At 38.2% G+C, this 16,717-nt stretch overlaps 1 protein-coding gene across 4 annotated transcripts in view; it reads left to right on the top strand.

Annotated features, from left to right (window-relative positions):
- SLC35A5 (solute carrier family 35 member A5) overlaps window positions 1–16,717 on the top strand; it is a 48,345-nt gene that overhangs the window by 772 nt on the left and 30,856 nt on the right. For 3 of the 4 annotated variants that reach the window (XR_335534.3, XM_014590385.2, XM_006155121.3), the window contains exons 2-5: window positions 749–902; window positions 6,298–6,396; window positions 8,724–8,854; window positions 11,627–11,694. Coding sequence is in view for 3 of the 4 variants with exons in the window: in XM_014590385.2 (XP_014445871.1) it covers window positions 773–902; window positions 6,298–6,396; window positions 8,724–8,854; window positions 11,627–11,694 (428 nt within the window). In the remaining variant the exon portion in view is untranslated. Of the gene's footprint in view, window positions 1–27; window positions 181–748; window positions 903–6,297; window positions 6,397–8,723; window positions 8,855–11,626; window positions 11,695–16,717 lie in introns of those variants that run through there. The other variant, XM_006155122.3, reaches the window with a different exon arrangement.

The raw sequence follows: 16,717 nt of genomic DNA, 5'->3' as shown, positions 1-16,717 counted from the left end.
GGTTCTGCGCATGCGTGAGGAGAAGGGTTGCCCTGAGGGTGGAGGGAAACCTGGCCTGGTAGCCGGGGCGTCTCATTGGTCTCCCGCTGGCCGGCGCCGGGTTGGGCTGTCAGTTCTGGCGTTTCTCAGTCCTCCGCCGACTCTGAACCACCCCGTGGCACACCAGGAGGCGTTGGACAAGTAACTTCCCCGGCCTGGGAGTTGGTGTCCTCGCCCTGTCAAAACAGAGCCTTAGAATGATTGGTTTCTAAGATTTCTTGTATTCCCAACACTGATTCAGCAAAAGTTAACAGGAATGTTTCAGAGCTTTCCGTTTTGGTTGTTATTGTAATGAAATCTTCCCAGCAAGATCTTTTCCTTCCTCCTACATATTAGTAGCTGCTACTGATGAGAAAAACACAATACCGATTTCCTTTTCTTGTACAGCAGTGTTGGTAGTGAAAGGAATGCTAAAAGATTATTTTTCTGCAGGAATTTTTTTCCTGTCGTCCCAAGGTGTCACTTTTCACTCGCTGGCTGCTTTTGTCAGCATTTCTCATCCTAACCATTTCTGTTTATAGAGTACCCCCTCCTATCAAATTTTTATTTTTTCATGTTTTTTCCTCATAATTTCTCCAGTCCTGCTCAACTTTCATGGTTCTGATGTAGTCATTAAAAAATTCCTTTTCTGTTTTTCAGTCATTGCATTTGCATGTGTTTAGTCTTTAGATCTGACAGTAGTTGCTCATAAAATATCCTTCTCTTTAAGGCAATTTAAAAAAAAAGGACTGGAATGGAAAAGAAGTGGTATATTCGGCCTGTGTTATGCTCCTTCTCAACAATGTATACGTTCCTGCTAGGTGCCCTATTCGTTGCTTTAAGCTCAAGTCGTATCTTACTGGTAAAATATTCTGCCAATGAAGGTAAGTTAAGACTTGGAATATGTGTAGAGCACTTCAGTCTAATCCCAGAGTATTTCTCCCATCTTTGGTTTCTTGGTGTATAAAATGGAATGAGAATACCTTATCAAGTACTATGCCTCATGTGAATGATAAAGTATGTTTAAATTTGATGCTTTCATGTTTCATTTCTCAGCAAGAAAAAACTTGATCCAGGATGAAATTTGATACAGTCAAGTACAGAATCAAACCCTTTGATGCAGAATAGATTCTAAATTCTGACCATTGCTTCAAATAACAGATGTTTCCTAACTGAAAGCAAGACATATAATTACAGTTTATTTTGAAATAGGCAGGAGGATATATTTGTTTGATCACTTGGCATTTAGTACTACCTTATTATTGTATCAGTGGGGTAATGTAGATTATAAACTTTGGTAAGTACATACTCAATCATTTTTTTTAAGGATATCAGCAGACACTTTTAATTAAGTCCATAAAAATTAATGAGTACTACTCACTAATTATTGAGGACGCACAAAATGATGACATCATGACTTTTAGGAATCTACTTAGTGGTCAGTTGTGTATGTAAGTCTCTACTTCAGTTAACATAGATTTTTTTTAGGCACCAGGCTTAGTATTAGAAGCAGAATTCAAAATGAGTAAGGCATAGACCTTGTCCTCAGAAACTCAGTTTGTTAGGAGAGACTTACATGTACACATGTTGTGAAAATGCTTTATAATAAATGCAGAAGTAGGAATTTGCCAAAGATGCAGAGACAGTCTAAAAGAGACAAAGATATTCTGTTCAGGAGAGTATGCTGCAGCACACTTCTCTGATGAGGTGACAGTTGACCCATAAGAAGACAGTATTGGTAAGGATATTCAAAATAGAAGCAGTAGCCTATAGAAAGGAACAGAGGCATCACAAAACAGGTTGGTTATGAGACTGTGTAATTTAGAATTACTGAGCAAAAAATTTAAGGAATTGAAAGAGAGGAAAAAGGAATGTTTGTCCAGAATGGGAAGTAATGATCAAATTGTTAAGGATTTCATATGCCATCCTAAGGACCAGGGGCTTTAATCTTGAGACCCTAGAATTTGGGGGATGAGGAATACTTAAAGGAAGATAAAATGAGAAACCATTATGAAGGCTGGACACTAGGAGAAAAGACTAGAAGCAGGGCAGCCAGTTAGAGAATTGTCGCAAATTCAAGACACAGTGAAGACTAACTTAGGTCTTTAGAAGTACAAGTAGAGAGGATAGACTCAAGAAATATTCAGAACATAGACAAGACAAGCTCTGGAAAATGAATATGGAGATTAATAATAGATAAAATTACTGGATAGCTCAAAGGTTTCTGGTTTAAGTATTGAGTAGACTGATCATTTTCTCAGCTGAGATGCGGACTCTTAGGAGGAAGAGCAGGTTGAACAGAGCTTGGAGAGATTACAGGTTTAGCTCTGTGTGTTCCACAAGGCCAAGAGCTGTGTCCTCATCCACTGCAGTTTCCTATAGTGTCTGGCACATTCTGCATGTGAAGGAAATGCTAGCTACATGAATAAATAGGGGGTAATTGCTCATATGGATATATTCAGGAGATAATAAATAGTCTAGAATATAGACTTATAGACATTAATATTAAATTATTAAATTGATATTTAAAATCCTAGAAGCATAGGGCTCATGCAGAATGAGAAAAGTAAGGAATGAACTACGAGGAATGCCAGCTTCTAAGTGGCATGCTGATACTCAGAAGAACATTAAGAATACATTATTAGATAAGAGAATTACATGTACATAACTCATAGGAAAGAAGGAAAGAGTTTTGTATCTGAGTAGGAACTGCAATATCTTGATAAAATAAGGATTAAATCGAGCTCTTTGGAGTTAGTAATTAGAAAGTGTTTAGTAATTTCAGAGCACAGTTTTTAATATAGTGGTAGAATTAGAAAACAGATTGCTTAGGGATAAGACCTGAATGGAAAGTGGATGAAGTGAAGATAATGGATGTTGATACCATCTTAGAAAGAGAAAAAATGTCAGAGGGTAGTATTTTGCTTTTCAGATAGGGAAGTTTTGAGTGTGTTCATGGCCAGTAAGTGGAGCATGAGAAGAAACATACTAACCAAAGGAAAGTACTTACTGGTGCTCAGCATCTGAGGAGAAGGGAATGTTTTAACGGGCAGAAGGGGTGAATAGCAGGGCCATGGCCTCTTTTCTCTGGACCTGAAGGAGACCTATCATGATGGATGCAATGTCAATAAGCTATGTAAGTTTGGACATGATAGGAGTGGACGAAGATCACATGTCATGCTGTTGCATGGTTTGAGACCAACCATAAGAGGAATACAAGAAAAAACATGAAAAGCAAGAGCTAGTTAGAGAACAGTGACAGAGATTTGAAAGTTGTCATTCCAAAGCCCCTCATTTTAGGTATATGTGTTCACTCATGTGTATTAAGATAGAAATTATCGCACAGTATTAGAGGATAACACAGTGTTATTCAGGTCTAAGCCTTGAGCTCAGAAAAAGGAGGTGATGTTTTAACTAGACTCAGAAGGATGGGGAAAGTTGACTGGGCAGATATGTAAATTCAGGAGAATATTTATTAAGTGCTTTCTAATTGTGAGACATTTGCAGATATATGAAGGTGGCTAACAAGGTCCTCTTCTCGTAAGGGTGTGTATGTATGTAAGACAGACACACACACACACACATACTGTAATACAGTGTGATAAGTACTGTTGTAGAAGTTTATAGGTAATGCTACAAGAATAAAAATGAATACAAAAATCGATTCTGGCTAGGGTGAGAAAGTCAAGGAAAGTCACAGAAAAGAGGAAAACATGGTTTCAGGAGAGAGTACGTTCATTGGCTTTCTCTTTTATATTTGGCCAGTTTTTTGTGATGGGACAGAGGAGTAGTGTTGGCGTCCGCCCAGACTTGGCTCAATCTAAGAGGAAACAGAAGGAGAGAGTCAGAGAGACAGAGTAGCAGTGGACACAGGCAGCCTGAGCCTAGGTAGCCCAAGCAGCTTATGCCGCCCAGACAAACTGGGCGCCTTTATTTATAGGGCAAAGCGACATTACATATGTGTATTTCATGACATTCCATAGATCTGTTGATGTGTTACAGACAATAAGAAGTCAGAAGGATGGGGAAAGTTGACTGGGCAGATATGTAAATTCAGGAGAATATTTATTAAGTGCTTTCTAATTGTGAGACATTTGCAGATATATGAAGGTGGCTAACAAGGTCCTCTTCTCGTAAGGGTGTGTATGTATGTAAGACAGACACACACACACACACATACTGTAATACAGTGTGATAAGTACTGTTGTAGAAGTTTATAGGTAATGCTACAAGAATAAAAATGAATACAAAAATCGATTCTGGCTAGGGTGAGAAAGTCAAGGAAAGTCACAGAAAAGAGGAAAACATGGTTTCAGGAGAGAGTACGTTCATTGGCTTTCTCTTTTATATTTGGCCAGTTTTTTGTGATGGGACAGAGGAGTAGTGTTGGCGTCCGCCCAGACTTGGCTCAATCTAAGAGGAAACAGAAGGAGAGAGTCAGAGAGACAGAGTAGCAGTGGACACAGGCAGCCTGAGCCTAGGTAGCCCAAGCAGCTTATGCCGCCCAGACAAACTGGGCGCCTTTATTTATAGGGCAAAGCGACATTACATATGTGTATTTCATGACATTCCATAGATCTGTTGATGTGTTACAGACAATAAGAAGCAGGTAACAAATCTATAAGGGCTTAGACATAGTAGGCAAGGTGTATCCCTTGACGATAATCCCATTAAGGAGAAATCCCGTTAATCTTTTCTAATGGAGAGAAGTCTAGCTGCAGGTGTGAGGAAGAAACTTAAGGCTAAAGATCTCACCATAGATAGGACACTACCATGCCCAGAGCAGGCTAAGGAATCTTACAGAGGCAGAGCAGGTATTGGACTTTGCTAATTAGGGTCAAGATGTTTCCTGAATTCCATCAGATGTGTCTGTTGAAAGCCCCTAGCAATTTCCATCCTTTTCTCTGCCTGCAGTGAGGGTCAAGCTGCAAGGTTCTGCTGTAGCCTGAAGGGACATGTGCTGGTTGCTCAGAGCACATCCCCACACCCTCAGGGCCTCTCTCCAAATGCATCCCTACAGGATGGGGCACTTAAAGTTTGTTTATTTCTCCCCTGAGAGACAGACAGACAGACAGACAAGTAGTCTCAACGGGGTGGTCATTCTGCAGTCCACCTTCAATCTCAGTTGGCTTGGATCACAGGCCTGTGTGCACACAGCCTGCATGCTCAGGAGGTCCTGGGTTCACTGGACTGTGGGTCCAGTCATGTTACCACTGCTCCACTCCCTGGCCCTAGTTTTTAGTATGACCAGGAAAAACAAGCAAATGTTTTCAAAGAGGGGTAAATGTATTCCTGAAAATAGTACCTGATAAAATTTATGTTTTTCCTTGGTAGCACAACTGTGGATACTGGATGCAGTGTGGGAAGAGAGTGGAAGGAGGACGAGAGTCTGAGGAAAGACATTAAGGAGAAAAATAGACATTTATGGGGCATGGAAATGGATTATTAACTGTTAATGATAACATGTATAGTATCTCCGACTAGACTGGTGTGAAGTATATTCATAATGGAAAATTCACTTTACAAGCTAAATGATATATAGTGATTGAATGTATAGAATAAATTAAAATAAAATATAATAAATAAATAAATTTATAAGCATTTAGAAAAGACAAAGATAACAGTTAAGAACAAGGCATGCTAACCAAACCTCATTTCTTAATTCTATTGACTTGTGAATTACGATGAGTTTTCCAAATTATCAGAGAGCTTGGATGTGTCAGAGTATTTCTGCTCAGCCCTGGGCCAATTGTCTCTTTCCTCCGGTATCTTCCTTCTCTTACCCCACTGTACCATTTATTTCAGCATACTGAACAGATAGTAATGCTTTCTGTGTATACTCTGACATGAAACAAATTGGATATCTGAGTTAAGGAAATGTCATAGACAGAGTGTACACTGGCAGATATCTCGCAAGAAGAACCATGAACTGGGTAGTAATTCAACGAGTAATTTCATAACTTCCATAGGTTAGACCCACAGTGTTGATTAATGGTCATTTTAGAAAGCAGTCTCTAATACCGTGGCACAGAACTTTTTTGGTGCATGACCCGAACCTTCTCAACATGTTTATTAACCACTTAGATGAAAACATGAGAGGCACGTTATCAGATTTCGGGATAATAAAAAGCTGAATGGGGTAGGGATAGCATGAGGTGAATTAATTCAGAAGAGCAGAGCCAACTAGAAGGAATATTCCGGCTTCTAAGTTTAAAAACGATAAATTGCTAAATGTATGTAAAATAAAATGTATAGTTAAACACTTCTGTTACATTTCAGAGAACAAGTATGACTATCTTCCTACTACTGTGAATGTGTGCTCAGAACTGGTGAAGCTAGTTTTCTGTGTGCTTGTGTCATTCTGTGTTATAAAGAAAGGTGAGTCTTGAGAAATGATACTATATACTTGCTAAGCTCATTGACTCAAAAAATGTGAGAATTGGACAGAACATTTTATATCATTTAGTCCATTAATTGTATAAATGAGTAAGCTAAGACAAAAGCATTAAGTGTGTTTTATAGATGAAGAAATAGGCCCAAAGAGGAAGTATCATACCAAGCTGGGTAGGAAACGGCAGACCATGACCACCACTCCATATCTCCTAGTGTCCTGTCTGTGACCCTACCTCACGACCTGTCCTATGCTCATTTCATGCAGCGTGTAAGGTTTTTTTTTCAGACTTTGGATTTTCTAAGTCACTGTGCTGTCTTGACTTCATCTGTAACATACTGGGAAAGCGTTACCCATTTCCTACAGAGAAGGCAGCATAGTGTGCAAAGAGACTAAGTTTGGGGGATCAGTTATTTTGATTATGAGTTCTAGGTTTCCAAATTATCAAATGTAAACTGTCTAGCCTTTTGCAAAATGTATAGACTTGTTTTTGAGAGAGATTTTTGCTATAGGGCCCTCGTATTTGCCAGAGAGACGGAAGTAAGAAATCACCCCCCAGGAGGATGGCCACACCACAGTCCCTTCTCCTCCATTCTCCTCTTGGGATCTTGGGCACGCGCACACACACACGTGCCTGGCAGGAGTTTTAGGTCGCTGGGTCCAGGACACAAACTGTGGTCAGCCATTATGCCATCCACTGGTTCCTAGACTCTTAATGTATATTAATTTATTAATTTACCACATAGCTTCTCCATTATTTTCTTTTTTAAATTTATTTTATTTTATTTTATTTTATTTTTTGAAGAGGTTTTTGCTATAGGGCATGCGTGCTCTCCAGAAAGTCAGAGACAGAAAGCGAGAAATCACCCCCCCAGGAGAGATGGCCACACCACAGTCCTTTCTCCTCCATTTTCCTCAGGATCCTGGGCATGCATGCACACGCACCCGGTGTGAATTTAAGCCACTGGGTCCGAGATTCAAACCACAGTCAAGTACATGGGAGTCCAGGACTAGCCATTACGCTAACTGCTGGTCCCAGCTTCCTCATTATTGAACTTTAGCTCTCTTAACCACTTTGATTTGCCTTACCACATGAAGTAAATGCAGAATTTAGATTATTGAATTGCGGGCCTCAAAGATGTCTTTTTATATTCAAGGTTTTGTGTCTGCCCAGAGTTTTTAGTTAGTGGAATACATTTCTTCTTCTAATGAAACTCATGCATTATTGGCAGGCTTCAGTTTTAACTGCCTTGTTTTCTATCTTTTCAATTTACATTCCCTCTTTTATAGTACCTACCTAAGTTTTTGAAAATCTGGAGATGAGATGATAATAGCTAAAAGTTATTTTGTCTAGTTACATAAATTTCCACTGTGTATCTCCTTTTCCAAATCTGTCCTTAGTGTGCAAAAATCCCAACATGAAAGTTTGATCATTTTTTTCTGACTACTCTAATATGTTGATCTCCCTCTTGCCTTATGCTTGCAGTCTAGTAAGAGAAGCCACACGTGTGTCCTGAGTTGCCTTCAGTGATAATTCTGAAGCAGGCATGACTCCATCTTGAAGGAGCACCTCCAATATAAACTGTTAAATTCCTATGACTAGAAGCTTGCCTCTTCTCCTTTGCCTAAGAGTAAACAGAGTGATTAACACTCCTATTGTCTTTAAACTCCACTCCTCCTGATATGTGGAGACCCTGAATCCATCAATAACTCAGGGTTGATAGATGTCTAAGGTTTCTGCCCTCCAGCAAATTTACTGCCCCTCCCTGAGCTACAAAATAACCTGGAAACCTAGAATGGATTAGTATCTTGAATGGATTAATCTTTCCACTTCTCTGATTCCTCCCTTTGACGCTGCATCTTAGCCCAGTCCCCACCCCCAGACCTTCCCTTCCCCAGTTTCCCCAGAAAAGACTGTGTCCATCCCAGCAGCAGCAGTCGGGCTGGAGATGTTGAGTGTTAACTCCTCTGTGCCCACTGGTGTAATAAACAGTTCTCCTAATCTCTCTGAATGCTGCTTTCCATTTCTCTGCATCTGGTTTTCTGCAACACTTCTAGCTCAAGTTAACAAGAATTATTTCAGTATCTTACAGTATTGCTGATTGTCACCAATGTGATACAGTGATGGTTTAAAGAGAAACAGTAACACAATTCCATGTTATCTTTGATTTCTTTAGGTAAATAGACACTTATAGAGGCAAGTTTATAAAGCCCTCGTAAAGAATTGTATCAATAATCAAATGCTATGTAATTTCTTTAAAAATATGGGCATTCTCATCAAGTTCATTTATTGCTGTATTTTTTTCTTTAAAAGATCATCAAAGTGGAACCTTGAGATGTGCTTCCTGGAAGGAATTTTCTAATTTCATGAAGTGGTCCATTCCTGCCTTTCTTTATTTCCTGGATAACTTGATTGTCTTCTATGTCCTATCCTATCTTCAGCCTGTAAGTAAATGACGAGCCAGAACATATCATTGAAAAAATACAGAGAAATGAATCCCAGAACTTTTAAAATCATTTTTCTTAGCATAGTTAGTTTCTTGTTATCATTCCTGGCCTTTCAGAAATTTTCCCCAAATCATCTGAATACAGAATTGTCAGAGAATCTGCTTGCCAGACTCTCATTGTTGACTATTACTGTATTAAACAGTATTGAATGCTATGGGAGAGTTGCTCCCTGGTCAAGGAATCTGAAGCCATCCCTCTTAAAACATATCATTTCAGTCTCCCTGTTTTCTAAGCCATTTTATAGCCACTACTGTCTAATAGTAATTGCAACATTTAGGACTTCTCAAGAGACTTCTATGATTAACCTAGAAGTTATACAGTGTACCTCTCTTTCTTAACACCTATTTTAATGTAGTTTACATGTGTGCTATTTATAATGATTTTCTTCTTTTGCTAGGCATGGTCTTAGGCCAATTGATCCCATGAAGTTCCTTTCAATCTATGATCTTATTATTGATAAAGTGCTCAGTCCAACTAGACTGTGTCCTTTCACTAAGTTTTGTTTCCCTTCACTTTTCAGATCTGCAAATTCTTTTTTTTTTCTTCTTTTTTTTGTTTTGGAGAGGTTTTCGCTATAGACAGAGAGAGACATAGAGACAGAAAGCGAGAAATCACCCCCCAGAGGGGATGGTCACGCCGCAATCCCTTCTCCTCCATTCTCCTCTCAGGATCTTGGGCACGCACACACACGCACCCGGCGTGAGTTTTAAGCCACCGGGTCGGGGACGCGAACCATGGTCGACTACGTGGGAGTCCAGCGACATAGCCATTACGCCAACTGCTGGTTCCCAGATCTGCAAATTCTTGTACCCAATAATTAGTCAAAGTCAGTCAATAAATATTTATTATTGCATTTTTTCAATCCAACAGATTAGCTCTAAATTTAAGTCCCTTTCCTCTGTCCCCATTACCAATGCGAGATTGCACCTTATTCTTCTGCCAGCATATTGCCTTGTTCTTCCTTCCTGATTGTGTACAACCATGGATATTACAAAACGAATCACATGGCAAACTGTATTGCTGTGCCTGCGTCTGATGGGGCGGATAGGGCAAAGAGCTCTAAGGTTCTATTTATTCTGTATTGCTGCATGAAATAGTTTATAGTATTCATCAAGATAACTGGCTGCTTAGATAGGTATATTTGTATTGCCTCGGTATGCTTGATCCGTGCCACCATTTCTCCACTCTCCCAGCTACTTTCCTCACCTCCCCTTCCTCTCCTCATGACTGAGGGCTCATAAGCACTTTTCTACAGAGAAGTACACTGAGAAAACCTTAAAATAGTAGTTCCCATAAAAATTTAATAGAAAAGCAACAATGTTGTTAGAATTGTTACTAGTTTTTATTAGATTTACTTGTTACTTGTTTTCATTGGATTTACTCTTATTTTTTTAATTTAGTTGCATATTGGCCATGTTTGCTGTTAATAGTGGCTATGTAAGACTGTTTAGAAGTATGACTTTATAAGACTTTAGAAGTTAACCTACTTAAAGTGATAGCAAGGATGGTAGCAGGTAAACTAAATCATAGGTTAGAGTTTAAAAATTATTAATATTATCCACTGGTATTTGTATTATCTAATAAGAGCCATAAAAATGCTTAAAAATCTGTCTGCCAATTTCTTTACCATGTAAGTGGGCCTAACAGTACCTGCCCTCCGTGCACCCACCAAAACACCACTAAAAGTCTGTAAAGCGGGGCCGGCAGGTAGTGTGGACTCCCACGTGGTGAACTGCAGTTCAAGTCCTGGACCTGACGACTTGCTTTCTCACTTTCCCTCTCTCTCACTCTCTCTCTGTCCTTCTCTGGTCAAATAAAAAAATAGTAAGTAAATAAAGTTAAATAAAAAATAATTCTAGCTCGGGACCAGAAGGTGGCGTGGTGGTTAAGGTGCTGGACACTCCCACATGGCCGACCATGGCTGGAGTCCTGAACTTGGTGGCTTCCTTTCTCATTTTCCCTCTATCTCTTTCCTCCTCTGTGTCTCCCTCTGGTCAAATTAAAATAAATGAGTGAATAAATAAAATTAAATAAATAATTATTAAAATTTAATAATAATTCTAGCTCTTAGGTATTATAGGTGTTGTGTATACCTTTCAATGTTCTAGGAATTTTAAAAGCAAGGTATGTTTTTCTAATTGCAGTCTACTTTAATTGTTACTGTTCTCTTTGTCACAGTTAAAATCAGTAGGAATTACAGTTTGAGAAAAAAATACTACCCAATAAGTATGAATGTAGATGGCTAAACAATTCTTACTCAGTGTGCTGTATAATGAAACAGGGACCTTGTAAATTGTCATATGCTAATAAAATGTCATAAGTGGTTAAAAAAAATTTTTTTTAAATCTTTGAAGCACCTTGAGAGTTTTGAAAAGTATGCTTCATACATGTGGGAACTTTTTTCTAGACCTAAATTTTTAGGATTCGTAAGTATTTCCAACTCTGCACATAAAAAAATATTTACATGGGCATTTGTTGAATGTTAAATATGTATTTTCAAAACCTGGATAATAATTAATTTAATCATAGTTATAGAAATTTAACAAGTAATAAAAATAGCATTTAATCCTCTAGTGAAATAACTGCCCTAATGAACCCTCTGGTATTTGACCAAAAAGCTGCTTTTCTATCAGGTGAACCACTAAGTTGGGAGATTTCTGAGGTCAGTACTTTGCTTGGATTGTAACTCTATCTTTTCTTTCTTTCTAGGCCATGGCTGTTATCTTCTCAAATTTTAGCATTATAACAACAGCTCTTCTATTCAGGATAGTGCTGAAGTAAGTAACTTGCTGGGAAAGCACGTATCATACTTTAAACAGCTCAGGCCACTTTCAGATGATAGACTCAGAGCCCTGAGCCCTCAGAATCCCAAGGCCAGGATTTTGTTCCAACTTGGCTGTGTGTATTGGGTATGTTGTTTACCCCATGTGGAAAGCAGCTCCAGTGCTAGCCTGACAAAATCCTCTGTGATCAGATGTATGACGTGTCTTAAGCATCTCAAAAATAAGAAAATTGACCAGGTTCTAATTGGTATTTAAGATTTTAGGGCCAGATTTTCAACAAAGAAGTTTTACACTAATAGAGAACCAAGAGGTTTCTAAGATTATTAACACGTTTGTAATCTGGAATTTCGAGATGATAAAAAGTGGCAAATTCTTTGTTAAACTTCTTGAGATGAATACATGATTTAAGCTTTAACTGGCTGAGAATTTGTTTGAGGAATGTAGTCAAAATTACAATTAAGGAGAATGATAGTTTTTTTGTTTTTTTGTTTTTTGGGTTTTTTTTAAGGTTTTTGCCATAGTATGTGTGTGTTCACTGGAGAGAGAGAGACAATGAGAGGGCAAGTGATAGATCACCTCCTCAGTAGGGATGGCCACACTACAATCCCTTCACATCCATTCTCCTCCTGGGATTTTGGGCACGCACACACACCTCCCTGTCATGAGTTTCAAGCCGCCAGATGCGGAACTCAACCGCAGTCTGCGATGTGGGAGTCCAGCGTCTTAACCACTATCTGGTCGCAGATTGACAGGTTTTTAATTTTTTTTAATGTTACCACCATTCTTTGCTCTCTGAGAGGACCATTGATAGTGTCAACCTTTTTAAGTAAATAGACTCTGTTACACAGCAGACCAGAATGTCCTAAGGCAGGAGGATAATATGGGAACTGGGTACTTAATTTCAGTTTAACTTGTTATTTAATAATGATAATAAAAAATAAAATCATTATTTGTTGTGGTACTTTGTGGTTTTTTGTTTGTTTACATTCTCTTTTTAAAATTTTTTGTTTCTGAAAGTACTTCATAGTGTGTCCTTTCATAATTTTTTGTGTGTGGAAGGATGAACATCTTGGTATGGCATTCTTAAAAATTTGTTCAATTCATGATTCATTTAACATATAAATTATGTAAAATTCCTGCGATATTATCTTTCACCCTGAGGAAACAGTTGGTTTGATAGCTAATGTGAGAGATTTAGAAAAATAAACATTTAATCTAGTTTAACTGATAGAGTACATTGAAATTTGCTTTATGCAGCATGTCTTCATTTTATTTGTGAATTATGAAAATAAGCCTTTTACAAGTTAAAGAATACTATTCCAAAAAACATTTTCAAAGTCTTTGAAATCAACACAAAACTCACTTCAAAAAGCTGATTTCTGGGGACCAGAAGTTAGCGTCATGTCTATGTTGCTGGAGTCCCATGTAGCCGACCGTGGTTGGTGTCCCGGACCTGGTGGCTTAAACTCACGCCAGGTGCATGTGTGTGCGTGCCCAAGATCCCGAGAGGAGAATGGAGGAGAAGGGATTGCGGCGTGGCCATTCCCCCCTGGGGGGTAATTTCTCGCTTTCTGTCTCTCTGTCTCTCTCTGTCTGCCTGGCAAGTGCACACGCCCTATGGCAAAAACCTCTCCAAAAAAAGGCTGATTTCTAGGAAAACACATGTGAATAATATTTTTATGTTGATTCCTCCTGTGATAAAATTAGAGATGTGCTTTCATGACGAAAGAAAATATTGTTTCCAACACATCATAAAAGTGTCACCAGTTTAAAAGGGAATTGAAGTCTCAAATGTAGGTTTTTATAATAAAAATTTTTTTTCTGTAGAAAAAGGAAAAATTCATGAGTACACATAGTATTATACTTAAGTTACTGTAAAGTATACAAGTACTATGTCAAATTTACAACCACTTGAAACCGAATTAATCATAGAGAAGGTAGAAAACAGGTATTTTCTGACTTAAAGTTGGCCAGCAGTTCTAGCTCTGCCACGATAGTAAATGCCCCTATTAAATTTTTAAACATTTAACTATTTGTATTAAGAAAGTTAATTAATATAACGTTGCCAAATCCAAATCTGTTTACACTATAAATTTTGCATGTTTGTTTTAATACTACCAATTTTATTATTATACTTTGCTAATTTTTTAAAAAGAATTAACTTTATTTATTTATTTTAATTTGACCAGAGAGGGCTAGAGTGAGAGGGGCAGAGAAAGAAAGCAAGCCACCAGGCCTGGGACTCAAACTGTGGTTGGCCATGTGGAAGTCCAGCACCCTTAACCACCACACCACCTGCTGGTCCCATATTTTGTTAATTTTAATTATAGTTAACATTGGTATGAACTGAAGTTCAAATTTTCTTTAAAGAATTATTTATTTATTTATTTCCATTTCTTATTGTTATTTTTTCTTTATTTGACAAGAGAGAGAGAAAGGGAAAGTGAGAAAGCAAGCCATCAGGTCCAGGACATGAACCATGGTCTGCCTGGTGGGAATCCAGCGCCCTTATCCACCACACCACCTGCTGGCCCCCAAATTTTTTTTTTTTCATAACAATAATATTGATCTTAGACATGTGTTTTCTTTATTATTAACGCCTCTCTATTTGACTCCTCCAAAGTATTTATATTAAATACAAGGAAACCTCTCTACTGGGGCATGGTGTGGTGATTAAGGCACCAGACTCCCACATGGACAACTGTGGTTTAAGTCCCAGACTTGGCAGGTTAAAAATCATGCCAGGGAGGGACCAGCAGTTGGCATAATGGCTATGTCGCTGGACTCCCATATAGTCAACCATGGTTCAAGTCCCAGACTTGGTGGCTTAAACTCACACCAGGCGCGTGTGTGTGCATGCCCAAGATCCCGAAAGGATAATGGAGGATAAGGGATTGTGGTGTGGCCATCCCCCCTGGGGGGTGATTTCTCACTTTCTCTCTGTCTGTGTCTTCTGGCGAGCGCACATGCCCTATAGCAAAAACCTCTTAAAAAAAAAATCATGCCAGGGACATGTGTATGTGTACCCAAAACCCCAAAAGGAAAATGGAGGAGATGCGATTGTGGTGTAACTCTCCCTTTTGGAGTGGGGAGGTTTCTTTCTTTCCCTCTCTCTGTCTCTGGCAAGCGCATGTGCCCTATAATGAAGAAAATGAAAGAAACACAAAAAGAGCCTCTCCACTCGTAGCTCTCTAAGTGGATCTTAATTTGAGTTTTTCAAAAATCACCCAGAAACATCTTTAAATAATAAACTAAATTTTACACTAATAAATCTTACACTTTTTTATGAGAATACCTTTTACGTAATATTATTACACATTTTTAACTGTTAATGGTGGTTAAAAACACACAGAATGGGGGCCGTCAGGTGGCATGTTGGCCAAAGGCCTGGATTCCCACATGGCTGACCATGGTTTCAGTCCTGGACCTGACGGCTTGCTTTCTCTCTCTCTCCCTCTGTCCCTCTCTGGTCAAATTGAAATAAACAAATTAATAAATAAAGTTAAAATAAAATAATTCTTTAAACACATACACACAGAATGTTAAATTACCTATCTTAATCTCTTTTAAGTGTACAGGTCAGTATTGTTCAGATATTCACATTTTAAATTACCTATCTTAATCTCTTTTAAGTGTACAGGTCAGTATTGTTCAGATATTCACATTTTAAATTACCTATCTTAATCTCTTTTAAGTGTACAGGTCAGTATTGTTCAGATATTCACATTTTAAATTACCTGTCTTAATCTCTTTTAAGTGCACAGTTCAGTATTGTTCAGATATTCACATTGTTGTGAAAAAGATCTGTCAAATTTTTTCATCTTACGAATTTGAAACCATAAGCCCCATAAACAATTCTCTTTACCCCTTCCTCATACCCAGCCCTTGGTAATGACTCTTCTACTTCCTATTTCTATTTTGAGTACTTTAGATACCTTATGAGTAGAATCATTCAGTATTTGTTTTTTATGACTGGCTTATTTCACTTAGCATATTGTCCTCAAATTTTATCCATCACAACATATGATGGAATTTCCTTCCTTTTTAAAGCTAAATAATATTCCATTATATATGTATACCTCTCATTACATTTTAAAATCAGATTTGTTCTATTTTGATCTCTCTGTTGTTGATGATGTGTTAATTTGTTTTCCTCTCTTTAATCTTTGTGTCTCATTTGATATCTTTTTGCAAATTTTGACCTAGGAGTAGCAGCTAAAGAATTCTATCACATAGTCTTAGTTTGCCACAAATAACCTATTTTTTATTTAGAACATTAAAGCTCTTATACTTTAGCAGAGCTATCAAATACCTTTCCTAACAAGAGAACAAATAGAGAGGCATGACATTAGTAGGACACAGAAATGGTTTATTACCTGTTGATAATAACATATATAGTATTCTCAGCTGGACTAGTCTGAGAAGTATTTCATGTTGGGAAAATTTTTTTTTTTTTTTTTTTAGAGGTTTTTGCTATAGGGCACATGCATTCACCAGAAAGACAGAGAGACAGAAAGCAAGAAATCACTCCCCCCCCCGGGGGGGGATGGCCACACTGCAATCCCTTCTCTTCCATTCTCCTCTCAGGATCCTGGGCATGCAAGCACACATGCCTGGCATGAGTTTAAGCCACCAGGTCCAGGACTCCAATCGCAGTCTACTGCATGAGAGTCCAGTAACATAGCCATTACATTAACTACTGGTCCCGAGGGTAAATTCTTTTTACAAGGAAAAAGATATATATTGATTGAATGTTTTAAAAAGTAATAATAATCTGGAAAAAAATTATGCAAAGCTATTGGATGATCATGTGGATAGTGTTGTCTTCACCTTAACTGATATGCATGGTATATTCCTTCTGGAAAAAGAAACGTAATACACTGTAAAGATATATGTGATTCAATGTAATTTAAACAAGATTATGATAATATTAAATTTTTTAAAAAATACCTTTCCTAGGGAACCAGCAGTTAGCGTAATGGCTATGTCGCTGGACTCCCATGTAGTCGACCGCGGT

Source organism: Tupaia chinensis, unplaced genomic scaffold (genome assembly GCF_000334495.1).
Source record: "Tupaia chinensis unplaced genomic scaffold, TupChi_1.0 Scaffold000437_1, whole genome shotgun sequence".
In the NCBI taxonomy this organism is placed as follows: Eukaryota; Metazoa; Chordata; class Mammalia; order Scandentia; family Tupaiidae; genus Tupaia; species Tupaia belangeri.
Note: the sequence above shows the minus strand (reverse complement) of the source record. Positions and strands in the feature narration are given on the sequence as shown.